This window comes from Anguilla rostrata, chromosome 6, assembly GCF_018555375.3.
Source record: "Anguilla rostrata isolate EN2019 chromosome 6, ASM1855537v3, whole genome shotgun sequence".
In the NCBI taxonomy this organism is placed as follows: Eukaryota; Metazoa; Chordata; class Actinopteri; order Anguilliformes; family Anguillidae; genus Anguilla; species Anguilla rostrata.
The window spans coordinates 8,398,547-8,414,503 of record NC_057938.1 but is presented as its reverse complement, the minus strand read 5'-3'; the positions used below and the strand labels follow the sequence as shown (position 1 = coordinate 8,414,503).

General features: G+C 43.7%; 1 protein-coding gene across 1 annotated transcript in view; it reads left to right on the top strand.

Moving 5' to 3' along the window:
• The window catches only part of st6galnac5a (ST6 (alpha-N-acetyl-neuraminyl-2,3-beta-galactosyl-1,3)-N-acetylgalactosaminide alpha-2,6-sialyltransferase 5a), a 32,353-nt gene extending 17,239 nt beyond the window's left edge, over nt 1-15,114 (top strand). Inside the window, exons 3-5 of the mRNA XM_064338162.1 lie at nt 4,699-5,108; nt 13,010-13,117; nt 13,799-15,114. Coding sequence (XP_064194232.1) covers nt 4,699-5,108; nt 13,010-13,117; nt 13,799-14,069 — 789 coding nt within the window. The 3' untranslated portion in view covers nt 14,070-15,114. The remainder of the gene's footprint in view (nt 1-4,698; nt 5,109-13,009; nt 13,118-13,798) is intronic.
• The last annotated feature ends 843 nt before the right edge of the window (nt 15,115-15,957 follow it).

Below are 15,957 nucleotides of genomic sequence, written 5' to 3'. Positions count from 1 at the left end.
GAACAAATTGCGCTTCCCTGCCGATCAGATTTCAACTTAACAAGACAAACATTAGCTCCTGTGTGCTACAGTACAATGTCTGCCTCAATTACAATACAAAAAAATCTGGGCTTTCCTAAGCACTAAAATAACTGTTACAGTCTCCACTTGCAAGATTTCACATTTGAAAATACATACTGTATCTAATCAAATTATTCTTTTCCTTGATAATTGCTCTGCAGAATGGCTTTTATAGCCCCTGTTAGTAACTTTTCCCCAATTAGACCCATCAGTGTTAGTCAAACCGTTGTGTAACTTAACGATTTTCCGATGGGCGTACTCCTCTTAGACCCATTCCAGCATCGTGCTCAGCCTGGTTGTTTGATTGCTGTCTCTTTCGCTAGCCCACCAGCAATCTGAAATCAGAGATACAGATGAAATGGTCCCAATGGGGTCCTCAATTGACCGGGCCTTAATTACTACCCTCGCAATGTAACTGCACTTTTATTCCCTTTCAATGCGGCTTTTTTAAACCAGCGACTTGTTTTCTGTAATTGCCCGGGGTATGAGCATTGGCTCTGTTTTCTGTTAATACTGAAAAAAAATAATCTGACCACTAAGAGGAGGAAGCCTTTTGTGATAGCCTTTTCCCACACATGGGTGTGAAGGCCTCTTCCGAAAGAGTTGAAGGAGGGTTACTGTGTTCCGGTGCTGGGTGGACTGATAGTGGTGTTTCAGAAATGGCACTGCATTTACCGGCTGTCATGTCCGTTTCAGTCCGGGAAGTCTTGCTGTTCTCTGTCAGATTAACAACAGATTCCGTGAGGTTTGAAAGACATCACGGTCATTTTTTAATAAAACTAAGCTAACTCTAAAATGATCGTAATTACTTAGTTGTGATAATTCCACAAGCCCGGGGTCATATATTCAGTCATGTACCAAGGTGTAATCCCAAGTACACTGAATAGATTGGAAGTCTGATTGCAGGGCGATACCATAAAATTGAATATGAATTCTGAAACACAAGTAAATATTGATGCATGTTAATTAGGCTTTACATTTAGCTACTGTTTAAACATGTATATTTGTTTTCTTCCACCACATTCCTGTTAATCAAGATTGCATGATCTTCATAGATTTATATTCGAGGATTGCATAATATTCATGGATTATTATGCATTTAGCAACTGTTTAAACACATATATTTGTTTGCTTCTACCACACTTGTTAATCAATATTGCATAATATTCATGGACTTGAACTTCTCCCGTGACATGGCATTGCTAATGGGGCACAGTAGAGAATAGTGATGAAAATCAAGACTGACTGACTGACTGACTGCAGTACATCTGATGCAACAGCTCTCCTCCCTCATCAATCTGGGCCTTTAATTTCCTGTATGACATTTTCATTTCAGGCCACCCTCCACCCCTTCCCCCCCCCCCCCCCCCATTTTTTATTTTTTTTTGCATTGCACTTCCACTGTATTAGATCGCGCGAGGGCCAAGACGGAGGGCCCTAAATTGGGGTCAAATTTGAAGTGTAAGCACAGGTTCTGTTTCGTCGTCCGTCGCGCATACTAACAGGCTCGAGCACCCACAGTATCATTTCAAGGACAGCATTCTGATTTCAGTACGCATTAGTCCCTGATACACTGGGGCTTCTGATCCCGCACTGTTCGTCATTATGTTTCTGAATTTCAGAGACTCCTGTCAAATTTAACTCCTGGAGGGAGAAGCCCTATTACAGCTTTTTTTATTTATTTTTTTGTTCCAGATTCTGCTTGTAATTACCTAATTAGCACAATAATATACTTAGTTTCAATTTTTCCCCCTCTACAGTATGTATTAAAAATGCATACCAGCCGAAGCTTGTTTTTTTGCTCTGCGCTCAATGAGTGTTCCCGAAGTTTATTCTGGGAAATGCGTGGATGAAAATGCGTACAGCTATTTGACTAATTACAGCAATTAAGGCAAGAGAATGTTTTTAACAATAACATGTTTACAGGTGCCCTGCAGGAAATGAGTCTGACACCACTGCACTCTACAGTTTTTTTCACAGCGGGGATAATTATTTATCTCTTTATGTACCACGGCAAAAAAAAAAGTCATGTTTCACATAGCGCTGCTCAGATCCTGTCCTTCTAATGTGATTTCACCGCATGTGACACTGATTCTCCCAGCGCTGCTCTTCAAGGTAACGTCGTGCATATTTGTTTCGTTTCCATAAACTGCGAATGATTCGTGCGCCTTTCAGAGGAAGCAGTTTATAGCCTGGGAAGCCAGTTAATCTGCGCGCACGCATTGTGTGCCGCGGTGCGCGCTGTTCTAAGATTTCTCAGAGGTCGTCGACATTCAGCGTAAAAATGGCGAGCATTGTGCGCTCGCGCACACGCTGAAATTTATCCATCTCCTCGGAAACAAACGAGACTATCACTGTCGTAATTAGTGACTGAACATACGCAATACATATGATATTCAGTCACTAAAATTGGGGGAATGTTTGTAAAAAGGACAGTAATTCCTACTACATGATTCATCCAAATTAAATCTGACGGTCATGTTTAATTTAAAATCCAATTTGCTGGAGTAGACAGCCAGAACAACAAAACTCGTGTCACTGTCACTGTCCAAATACGAACTATATATATAGTGAATATTATCGCCTTAACGGCACCATTCCCAGCCCCTCTGTGGTTCCGGTTAATATTTCCACTCCTGCCTGTTCTCGACCGGCAATTCCCTAAGACGACTGAGGGAGAAGCACGCCAACAGAGAGACAAAAAATATGCAGGATCTCAAAAATGGCCATGGATATAATCCGAAATGGAAAAAGGAGAGAGCAACCAATTATTTTTAACATGAAATTTTATGATGTCATCCCACGCAGGTCTTGGCAACACCTCAGTGTCTGATAAATGCCAAAATTTACGTGTACATTGTCCCAAGAAAAGCAGATGACAGGTCCCTCTTCCTTTGCCTTTTATGGGCCCATTAAAAAGTCCGGTGAAATTGGATTTACGGTATTTTTAGAATGTGAGCCTTCCTGCTTCCCCTGTTGCCTCTGTGATTTGCAAATCAGGAATGTCCTACGAGGGCCAGGATGTGTATAGGTTGACCCACAGGAAATGCTGGAATTTTTTCTTTTTTTCTTTTAACTGTGTGGGTCTGGAGCGAATGCTTGCTTGAGTAGCCAGGACCTTATTAACACAGTGATGTACCACATCACCCAACAGCTTTCCCCCCGAGCTACCGGGGGTAATCCATCACCGAGGGAAAAGTCATCAGAAATGCACATGTAAATGCCGCATTTTAAAAAAAGCGAACGCCTCAACGTAAGATATATACCTATAAGACGGAGTCCGTGTAGGGAAGGAGTTATACTGAATGTCAAAGTGACTCTGAAAGAGGGCGAGAAATGGTTCGGTGGGGATTGCTGTACTTGCGTCTGCCTTTCGGTTCCAAAGATTCAGCCTGTCTTTGCACCGCCACGTCGCTGAGTACAATGAAAGGATTTTACGGGCCCTTTTTTTAAAAGTGCGAAATTATCTTTAAGAGAGAAAATAGCGCCTCATATTGCACACCTCAATTCAGTCCCATTGAAATCCACGTTAGAACAGTGCTTTTATCTGTATAATTGTGCTGTTTTCGCTCCCGCTCCGAGTAGCCTCAGCTTATGATCAATTTTGTATCATGCAAGGGTTGGAAAATTATGGCGTTAAACCTACCATTCCACCCTTTTGATAGCTGAAGTGACGAAGAAACATCGTAAGTGCGTAAACAGTGATTTTCAGCATATAGAGAGTAGATTGAAAAATCTTCTTGCGGGTCTAAAATTGCCACTACAGAAGCAGCCTCCAGGCCCCCCACGGGAGTGTTCAACAAAGGAAATGGAACCTAGTTTCCTTTCAAAAACACAATGCTGGGCTCCCATTTTTATTTTATGTTACAGGTTTCTTGGTAATGTAACTGCACTCTACTGCCAAAGCACAGGGCAGTGATAAGGCAACACCATTTTGGCTGGAAAACTGGATTTAGTTTTTCTTTCCAGATGTTTTACTCGTTGCTGTTTCTCATGCAGGAAATAGAGATGTCGATTCTCAGAATGAGACTGAAGTATAAAACTACATTATGACTACATTGGGACATCTACAAAGTTTCCATATAACAGTTTGTTAAGTTTGAGCCCAGTAGTACCTTTTCCCATGATCAGTACATTAGTCCAAGGTGTGAAAGTAATGGTTTGTGCATTAAGGATTGATTAACTTAACCCTAAGGTCCAGAGTCAACACTGTAAGTGGCTGTCCTGCCATCGCAAGGGTATTTGGGGTCCAAAACATGGCAGTGGAATCTCCCAGTACTTCTCAGTAACTAGTTAATATGCTAATATTAAGAATACAACTGCACCTGCACTAACAACAACACCCACCAACATTTAATTTTCTTTTCCTTGACATTTTATACCCGAGAAACAGCATGAGGGGAAACATGCAATAGCTTTTTATGTTGCTGTTTTCTTAAGTGAAAGCGCAGAATGAGAGTTTGGCTTCAGACTACAGTCAGGTATCTTAGAATGTGAAAGTTCATCAGAGAAAAGCGCAGCGTGCTAAATTAAAGTGTATCCGGTACTCTGCAGCACGGAAGGGCCAGCACCAGTGTTCCGGTTGTACTGGACGCTAAAGTGGGCCCTCTCTTCCACCCCCCTCCCCCCCCTCCACAGACTCTGAAGATGCACTGCAACAGCTGCGCCCTGGTCACCAGCTCGGGCCACCTGACGGACGGCGGGCGCGGGGACGAGATCGACCGCACGGAGTGCGTCATCCGCATGAACGACGCGCCCACGGCGGGCTACCGCCGCGACGTGGGCCAGCGGACCAGCCTGCGCGTGGTGGCGCACTCCAGCATGCAGCGCGTGCTCCGCAGCCGCCAGGAGCTGCTCAACGCCAGCCAGGACACCGTCTTCATCTTCTGGGGCCCCGGCAACTACATGCGCCGCGACGGCAAGGGCCTGGTCTACAACAACCTGCGGCTGATGAACCAGGTCCTGCCCCGCCTCAAGGTCTACATCATCTCCCGGCAGAAGATGCTGCAGTTCGACGAGCTCTTCAAGAGGGAGACGGGCAAAGACAGGTGAGAGACCGCACCCGTCGATCTGTCACCAGATTATGAGATTCCGGGCGGGTTTGCAGTCAATGTAAAGCAGAAATCTTGCGCTTATTTTTTTTTACAGAAAACAGTAATTATGCCTTTTAAAACCTACTGCCCCGGGGACACTGACAGAAATGGAAGAAATGCCTTGGCGGTGGCAGTACAGTTGAAAGTTATTAAATAAACATGAGCTGTCAACGCTAAACATGAAGGTGGTTGTTAGGTATGCAGAGTACAGTTCTAAAATATGTCTCCTCACGAATTTAGATCATAACATGGAGGTTGTGTGTAAGGACATCAGAAAATACACATAATGCAAATGTGAGCAGCTGGCGGAGCCAGAAAACTGGTATGTTACAGACAGAAAAATGAAAAATCCAGTGTTCAGATTTGCCGTATATTTACAGCAGAGGATCATAGTGCTGTGATATTAATGTCTCCTCTTAATCCAAAATGGGCCATGACAGTGCCATGGTAATCCAGGCTTAGAATCTGGAAAAGGGATCGTCTTTTAATCTCTGCTTTGGCTGGAGAGATATTTCGAATGCTTTCTGCGCCGGAGAGCTGGCAAGAGAATGGGTATCAAGCCCAGGGACCGTCACAAAACTGCTGCCAGCACAAAAGAGGACAAGTGCATTTGCAAGTATGCAGGAAAGCAGGCAGATGCTATAAAGGTTTTTTTTTTTTTTCCATGCAGCTCTGAGCCAATTAAATTCTGCATGGAAATAATGGTCACTCAGGAGCCTTGGTGCAAAGCTGAAGCAACTTACAGTCAACCAGCCGGCGCTGCTTAATGCAGCAGGGGTAGGGGCTGTAATCTGAGCCCTTTTATCAGCGTGTGTAATATCAGCCTTACACGGAAAGAGGAACCATAATCCTCCAAAAAGACCTCTGAAGCATAATTCAGACCAGATTCCGAAAAGCTAGGAGTTCATTAAGACACTATAATTAGCCGGAAGCACACACCCACAGGGGCCTGGCTCTATTTTTTTTCTCCCACTCGATAATGGAGAGTTTTCTGCTTCCCTGAACCAATCTAATTACGGCTTGGATTCGAAAGGTTGACCCTGTACGTAAATTAATGAATGCACGCTGGCACCCGCAGGTACTGTACCGTCTTTTTCGTCGAGAGGACATTTTTACTATTCATCGCCAAAACCGGTCATTTTAATGTTGAGACATTTTCAGTGATTACTGGCTACTGCGGATGGGATGCCCTGGGCCAAAGGCTTACGATTCATTCTTGTATTACATTCATTTTAAGGCCCGTCAGCTGCACCAATCTAACTTGGCTCTATTAGGTGGCTGAAAGTGACTAATAGTTTCAATGCAAACCGGATGAGGGTGTGACAGGTACGTTTGATTGCTTCCACATGGAAAGGGGGGAAAAAAATTACATCTTTAATAAAAAGATAAATGCACGATTCTGGATGTGACAAGGTAATCACGATTATTAAACCCATTTCTCTGAAGTAATGAAAGTAGGAAACTGTTCAGTAAATTATGCTAGATGTGAGTTCCTCGGCAAAAACCCTTTGTTACAAAAAGCAGTTGGTGTGCTGCGTTCTTTGGCAGTTTCCCCCTACTCCACAGCTGGTGGTGCTGTCACAACCCTCAAACTACCCACAAATACTAATGCCACCACCAGAGAAATGTATAAACTTGGCTAGCAGAAGAAGAGGGTTCTCAAGACTATTCCAGTACCTTTCGCTAACAGCTGTTTCACCACCTTGAACGTTGAGCGGAGGTGAGAAGCCCAAGGAGTCTCAGTGGTGCTTGTGGCTTTGAGGTTTCCCATTTAGAGTCTGCAGGGGTCCACTATTCCTAGAGGATCTCGCTCCTGATCGGAGAGGATTTCATCCAATTTTATCTCTGGGAGCTATGTGATCACACTAATTGTTCCATTTACTGCGTCAATTTGAACGGCCTCTCTAGCACTGAATTTAACAGTGCCTGAACGAGGCCTGGAAAGACAAGACTGGGCACACCTCACGCTGTCCTTCGTGCCACACATCATCACCTTATTGGCTAATATTGTGCATCTTTCTCAAAGAAGAATTATTCAGGAAGGAGTGACTTACAAGTTATATGCAACTTGGAGACAAAAGTTCTCTGTGATTCTGGTCCATATTTTTACACATGCTGAATTCATACATAATAGCTGAAGATAATTGGCCTCATAAAGCACCTGTAAGCAATTTCTAGCAGGTCACAAATTTTGTAAAAACAATAAATAAATAAATAAATAAATAAATAAATAAATAAATAAATAAATAAAAATTAGTCAGATTTGGGTTTCGTTTGCCAAGCTGACGAGAAGGGCTGCCAGCTAAATGCTCCCAGCAGCTGTTTCCAGCGGGAAGCAGTGTGTGAGCCATAGAAGAAGAAAGACGTCAAGGAGACACAAGCAGGACGTGAACATTAATGCAAAAAAAAGTGCGCGTGGCCCGCAAACAGACGACGAGGAGCTTAGCGGATCTTGGCAGACGCACAAGCGTTTATTTGATCCATCTGCGGGGACCGGGCTACCACCACAAATAACAGAAGCACAATGAGTGGGACGAACAGACACACAGTAAGTGAGAGGCAGGAGCTGGCCGGCTTGGTGCAAATGATCCGCGATTCTGCGAGACCACTTGAAACTGTCAAACCTGCAAGAAAGCAAGCATTGACTTTGTAAATACGTGTGGTAGTAATTGTAGCCATCTCCTAGGGGAATGGCATGCGCAGTAGTTACTGCAATTTCTCAATCTCAAAACCTGCGTTGTGCGTCAGCCCTGATTCCTGTAATTCCTCAGAAGCCAGCTTATGTGGTGTGACAGGTGCACTTTCAATCCTCTCAGTTGTGATTTCCAAAAATTGCACTGTGAATTTACTGAGGTATTTACTAATTACTTGTCCAAGCCTGACTAAACATCCTCCATGCCATGGACATATAGTCCGACATGGGACACTGGCCTGCTTAAGGCAAATAATTGACCGAAAGCAGTAATTAAATAAAATTAGGTTAATTATCTCTCAGGGAATGGAGTGCCTATAGTATGTCTGTATGTAATCCTGAGATATGAAGTGGCATGTTACTGTTGTCTTTCCACATACCATTCCTCAATTGTGGAAGACTTGTGGTGATGTAGGAAGGTCTGATAATGTCAGAGAGTACACATATAGTATTGCTTCTTTTCAGTAGCATCATACATGCTCTTGCAAATGATCTAACACATTTCATAACCTATTCAGACTGATTATTGTTGAGCTGAAGTGCCAAGGTAGAGAATTCAACAGAATACCTAGGTAGGTTAAAACACACAATCCCATGGGTCTGTATAGAATATGTGCCTGTTTTTGTTCTGAAATTGTTCATTTTAAACAAAATTATTCCGTTTAAAAAGTGACCAGTATACCTTGAAGAGTCAAATTAAAGTTTTAGTATCCGATAAATCTTTCCGTCATCAAACTTTGAAGTGTGCACAGCCAAGCATTAAATGTTAAACTGTGAGAAGAATGTAATATGAAGCGTTTCAAAGGCCATCATTAGCACTTGTAGCAGACAGTATGCAACAGAGCCTCAGTCTGAGTAATGATCAACAGAAAAGGTCTCTGCATTGTGCAGAGTTTCAACAAAAAAAAAAGGCTGTGCTCAACCCACATATTGAAAGTAGCTGGCAAAGTCTGCCTGAATGGCTCTACATTTGGTCTTCCAGAGAACAATTAACAGTAAAAAAAAGAGGCAGATGGCATAGTAGGAATATTACTTCCCTTCTTTACAGGAGAAATGTGGTCGTGTTTCCAGAGGCAATGATTATAAAGGCAGAAAGCTGCTTCTGGAAAAACGGTTTCAGTCAGTTCCCAAAGGAGGGAAGGAGGGTAGGAGGGTAGGAATACGGGAGCGACGTTGAGTTAAGTGTTGGGGGGGATGGGGGATAGGTGTTCAGAAGTGTGTGGGTCTCCGGCTCTGCTTTCTGCTGATAAACCCAGAAGAAGACAGGCACGGTATGGAGAGGTTTTGGCACGAAGCGTTAAAGTCTTGGCAGAGCGAACGTACACACCGCTTGCCTCCGAGGACCCTTCCGCTGCTCAGTGGAGAGGAGCACATGCAAGTGCAGCCTCAGGCTTCGGTGGAAAAAAGCGGGCCGTGAATAAATATCGATAAAACTCTCAGGAGCCTCCCTCTGACCTACAAAAAAACGGCAGCTGTTGGATCATTCCAACCGGCGGGGGGCGGGGGGGGAATCAGGGGGATGTCACCCCTCTTGGTTAGGGCTATAAAGGGAGGCTTTTTCGCCAACGGCACGTACGGGCCAGTTCCACGCACAAAAGAAAAAATAGAAGACATAAGCACATCCTTTCGTCGTATATGCGGTTTTGTACACCTTTCTCTTGGTCAACTTGTGGCTTTTTTTCTGCTTTCGGCTTGATTGTTCAGCTTTTTGGGGGCCGTCGGCATTGCCGCCGTCGCTTTGCGACCCCCGACAACGTGGGAATGCACTCAGCGGCCCCGTAGAACAGCCCACAAGGTCGTCTCAAAATCGCACAAGCTCTATGACTCTGGAGTGGAAGTACAGTGCGATTGTCAGGAGCAAGCTGTGATTCAGTCACCAGATATGGAAAGACCCCAGCACATCCAGCTCAGACCGAACGTATCACTTTCATCTCTGATCGCTGAGTGGCGTGTAGTCATGGGGCCTCATTTATAAAAGTGTGCTTGGATTTAAACTTAAGCACAATCTTAAGAACATTTCCCAAGGTATGCTTACGCCTGATTGATAGAAATAATAAGACCAAAGAAAGTTGCTAATGTTGGTTTAGCATGGCGTATCTGCAGCTTATGCAGGTATGATATATAAATCTCAAATGTACTTCAATTTGAACTTCAATAAATGTGAGTGGAGCCAATAATAGTATTCTCATGTAGTGCACAATTACTGTAATACGCCATTTTGTTTTCAGTAAAACTTCAGCCCACTTCAACTGTCAGACATGCAGTAACTGCACATAACCGGCAGGAAATTAACTTAAGTCTAGTATAAACCTTGCGTAATACAATCATATCCATGTCAAAGTGGGAGTACTTAGTCATGGTTTTTTCTGTAAGCCACTATTTAAGATGCAATTTGATCATAAGGCCATTCTATAAATGAGGCCCCTGGTGTTCTTTGAATGTATTTTTTTCAAACCATAGATTATAATTATTATGCATGCTATTAGTCTCAGGGGGTGGGTGTAATGTAAATGAATTATAGTGCATTAGCTAATCTTTTGGGCTCCAGCATAATAAAGAGCACCTGGTAGCAGCCTGTCTGTGACCTGAGGACACACTGTGAAGGGAGGGGGATGTCGATGCAGTCACTGACAGCAACTGGGGGCGGAGACAGAACTTGATGCTTGATTTATTCTGTTAGCCCCAGAGCTAATGGAGGCTGTTTCCCCCCTTGCGCCATGGGAACGGTCTCCAGGCATTTGTCAACGGGTTGTCATGACAGAAGCTAACCTGGAACGGTGCGCCCCGCCTGGTCTCCGGGGTTCCAGAGGCTCCTCGCTGGTTTTAAAATGAATGGGAGTACCGTACCGCGGAAGGCGGTGGCTGGGGACCCTGCGCCGTCCCCCAAAATCCTTCTTTGTCAGGACCGAGCTGTATCCGTGATCAAAATCCCACCGTTGACAACAGATTCCGCTGTTCGTAAGCCAGTCCCATCATCCATCACAATATGCAGAGCGTTCTCCAGTTTTTTTTACATCCGTTCTTCCGTGAAGATCAAAGGCGGATTAAGTAAGAATCCAGTAAGCCCTTTTCAGATAGAATTGATAAGCACACCTTCACATTCTGTACCTGTCTTCCCCTTCTCTCATTTGCACAAGGTCTATACCGTCGAACAATACGGTGATAAATTTAAGTAAAGATAATTGAGCTTTACTAGTGTGACATTCAAATAGTTTTTTTTTTCTCCATTTGCTCATATCTCCTGGGTTTTTTAGTCCTTTTGTGATTGATTTCAGGATCAATGCAGATGTCCTTAAGGGCTGCCTAAGGCTCTCCTAGCAGTCGACCTTGCTGCTAACGCATAGGCCTACTTTAAATGGCCAATCAGAGCTCAAGGGTTTTGCTGTAGTAAATTCTTTAACTTCATTAATTGACAAAGCAGCCTTGGAATGATATACTTTTCATATTTGATATTTTTTTTATAAAAAGGCTTTGTCCTCTGTGTCTAGCCTGGTATAAGTCATAATCACCCTCACACCAGGCAAACACAATTTCTATCAATAGAGTTGTGCGTGGGTGGGAGAAAAGGAACATTCTGGCAGATTAAATATGATATACCTTTTGATATCTCAGAAATACATACGCAGTGCATGACTAAGTATTAGAAACCGTGTCCTGTTAGCTTTGAACCCAACCGTGGTCTTCATTTCAGTGATGCATGCTGGCCTTGACCAGCCTGAGCTTTTCATTTAGAGGGAACACCAGGATGCAAACCCCAGGTGGGTACAAAAGCCGTTTTTCTGCAAAAAGCTCTCTAAAAAGTGCCAAGAACTGCAAGCACTATCGGCGTGTGGTGGGTACATGCAAAGTACTGCCTTATTCTCAAACTGAGGGAAAAAGCCAACCTCCACTGGAAGGATTTGCGAGTGTCATCTATCGTTTTATTTCAGTTTTGCTTCCAGTTATATAGATTTTTATTCGCTCGCTGCTCATGATGTTTCCAGGAGAGGCCGAGTATTTGCCCTCCCCTGTACATTCCTCAGAGTAGCCAGGTAAATGCGCATGAAATTTGTTTAAATCAACTCATAGGCCCACAGTAAAGATTCACAGCTCAGAAATTTTAAGACTCAAGCTGTTTGACTGATTTTTTACAGTCACATCCAGTTCCCATAAAAACAAAACAAAAATAAAATGCTAAATCTCTGGCCGTCAGAAATCCCTCTCTGAAATCCCCTGGAGATGCGATCAGAAACCAGCCGCAGAATAGATCATATGCTAACTCTTTGAATAAGAAATTCCAGGATGCGGGAAACAAGGGCATCTTATTCTTGGGCCACGGCATCTTTGCAGAATCATTTCTACTCCCCACAACACCTCAGAGAAGCTGAAAAGGAGTACCAAGATCCTGGTACCAAGTGAAACAGTGAACAAAGTCAGATTGCTTTCCAAGGACCCAGCTGCTACCCATTGTAAAGGAGGAGTAATTAACAGTAATGAAGTGCTGGCTGGGAATGATTCAACTCTGAAACAAATACTGCAGTAATTAGATAAGGGTATGGAGTGTGTAACCATAGTGATGAGTGATCTGGCTGTGGCCAGGTGGAGACGTTCTTGCAGTTTAGATGTAATTTACGACCAGTAAGAGTCTCAGAATCAATCACATGTCAAGATTTATTATGAGTAGCGGTTTCTCTCCCCACTGGCATTGCAGTCCCTTTATTACCTTGTATTAAATTAGAAAGTATTGAAGGCTCGGCTGATCCTTAAGACTGAAATTATGCCCCCGTATGAATGATTAAAATGCAATGCAATCAAAGCCCATTCGTACACACACCCTCTCCTAAAGCAAGGATGGGTTTAGTTTCCATACTAAAATGTTAACTATTTTAACACTTTTTTTGTATAATATTCTATATTAATGATTTTTTGGGGTCCCGTTGAGAAAAGTAACAATAGATTGGTCGCCTGCAACGAAGTGTCAGTTGTAACCTTATTCAAAATTGAACTTTTGTCTATTTCTATGTCATCAGTTCATTCTTTTTTTCTTTTTTTTTTTACCCCCTGCGCTGCAGCAGTGTTCTAGTTAACCGGCGAAGTCCGTCAGTGACACGCTGCGTATTGGTATTATGCTTTTTTGCGAGTGACTAAAGATGACCTTTTCCGCTTCGATCTGTTTTTCTCGCAGGAAGATTTCCAACTCCTGGCTGAGCACAGGCTGGTTCACCATGTCCATCGCTCTGGAGCTGTGTGGCAGGATCAATGTCTACGGCATGGTTCCTCCAGAATTCTGCAGGTGAGCCCCGCTTGATTTAATGCTGAACCGTCAAACCGCAGGCCTGCCCTGCTGCTGCAAAAGTCAGGATGGGGCTCATGTGACTTGTATACAGGGAAATGTTACACAGTCATTTCAGTAATAGTTTAGACAGGAATGCCCTGTAACAACTTGGAACAAGACTATGAACCTGGAAATCGATCATCTTGCTGGTTGCCATATTTTATCTAATTTATGAAAAACCGAATACTTTTTGAAGCCCCAAGTGATTAAGACTAAATTTTAAAGATTAACTATGCTGCTGAACGAGTGCTGTTATAATTTTCAGTCAATGCTCTTTTTTTACACGGAGGGATAACAGGGAAATAGGTTGTGTAGGTGATCTATAAAAAAGCAATGGCTTAGAAATTATTCATAATGATGTTCCCATAAGTTGAATTAAGTCATAATAATTAATATTGATTTGGCCAATTACTGTATGCAGATGGCCAGCAAACCACTGCATGTGTCCAACCAGCTGGAGCCGATTTACTCATCACTTCCTCCCCATTATCAAACAGCCCGCTTTCTTATGCCATTCCACTTTGAGCCTGCTTCACACGACAGGATTGGCTTTGATGAGATCAGTCCAACCAAAATAAAAGGGCCCTTCAACTTCAACCTCTCTCTCTCTCTCTCTCTCTCTCTCTCTCTCATATGCAGGGAGCCTGCCCACGTCTCGGTCCCGTATCACTACTACGAGCCTTCAGGGCCGGACGAGTGCACCATGTACATCTCCCACGAGCGCGGTCGCCGCGGCAGCCATCACCGCTTCATCACCGAGAAGCGCGTCTTCGCCAACTGGGCCCGGACGTTCGACATCCACTTCTACCAGCCCGAATGGACCCCGGCGCCCGACGGCGGGAACAGGACGGCACCGCCGGCCCCCTCCGGCGCACCCGGCGACGCGACCGCCGCCACCGGCAACACGTGACTCCTCACGGCGCTAGGCAACAGCGCGGCCATACGGTCGGACTAGCGCGGGCAGGACCCCCCCCTCCAAAATCCCCTCAACCACCAAAACCGATGCTTTTTTTTTTGCTTTTTTTCCCCCCTGGACGGTTCTCTCCTCTTAATATCCCGCCTCTTCTTCTCATTTACAAACTCATTCTGAGTTCTATGCCTTTTTGATCATGAGTTTGCTCAACCCAAGAACAGAAAAAAAGCAGCAAATGGTTTACAGGTGATTAATGAGCCTCCATGTATTGGCCCTTTGTGCTGTCAGGGACAATAGCAGGGTTCAATATATTAAAGCCATCAAGTCTGTGTTTCAACATCACAGTAGTCTGTTCTCATAGGATTGCTACGGAAGCCATTTTTTATGTTAGGATTAGAGAAATGCCAAAAGAGTACTTTTTGCTAGTTGAGAGATGCTAAGACTTTAGTAGAGGGTTGAATCAGGGGGAAGAGTATCTTGAACGTGCCAAATAGTTTCTCTTACTCAATTTGGAGAATTATGCTTTATTTAAACATGCTACGCTCCTACGTAACGTTTTTAATGAATGTTTTGTATGCTATTTATTTTGAATTATTTGTGAAAAGCATTCAGTTTTGTCATTTCAAATGATGTGCGAGTTTTATTTAAAAATGCCTGTACAGTCAGGACAATTCCTTGTTTCTTATAATTCCAGGAATGTTATGTAAATATCTGGGCCACAGCTCACAGAAAAAGTGGTACTTCTTTTCTGAACTTGCATCATCAATACAAACCAATATTCAGCAAATGTAAGACAATTAAAATCAAGTCAAATAGAAACAACTGTTGAACAGGGAACGATGAGAAATTTTAGGCGAAATCTAACAGAACACCAAATTCCTGTGTTCTTTTAAATATTTTGATAAACTTTTACAATCCTATCCAATCCGTTTTGTCACTTGAATAACCACTGCTAAGACAGCCATACTATTAAAAAATGTTTGCTTCATTTGAATGTACAAACAAAAAAAAATTTAAATACAATATAAACAGAAAAATGCAATCCAGTGGTCTACGTCATTTTATTTTGTTGGTTGGTGCAATACTCCACAGCAAGGTGGGACATTCAAAATGAAGACTGTGGCAGAAAGACATGGGCCCAGATTGAGCCAATTTGCCCTTGACTCATACTGTACTTTAACATTAGTTTTTCTCCAGGCCCAGTCATGGGCAACCTTAGTCGTAACCACCGGTGTTCAGCTCAGTTGTTGGGGGCCTTGGGTGCACCCTTGGACTGAATTTAAAGGCTTAATGAGCCCACTGCCACTGCCACACACTGAGGAAACTGTGGTGTGGATGTGCAAGTCTGGAAGTTTGATTTGGAACCGGGAGGCTGCAGCAGGAAATCCTGGGTGTTGGACAACGCTGATGTAATGCAGAGCCAGGGCTCTCGGGCTGAAACGGCTCAGCAAATAGCCGGCTGTGTAACCAATACAGAGGCGCCTTGCTTGCCAGGTTGTCTACAGTAATCCGCACGGGCTGAAAGTGTCTCCTCAGCACATATTGTGAGAACTTGTCAGTATATTACTGCAGCGTATGCCGGGAAATGCTGTCAAGCACCGGGAAAGGGCTGGGCAAACTGTAGCGCAGGCGTTTGACTGATCTGAAGGAATGTTTAACTCATGTACAGCAATGACAAGGAATCAATCTTTTCCTAATGGCCCCTCAAGACTTCTATAATAGGAAGTATATGACACCTCTTACACGGTAGTTCTCCTATTATTAAAGGAAGGAGTCGTTTCCTGCCTGGTCCGTGATCCACTGTTGTGGAAAATTTCCATTTGAGAGGCTGAAGAAAGTAGAGGAGGGAGCCAGCGCTCCCTTTGAGATTCTTTGTATTCCCACC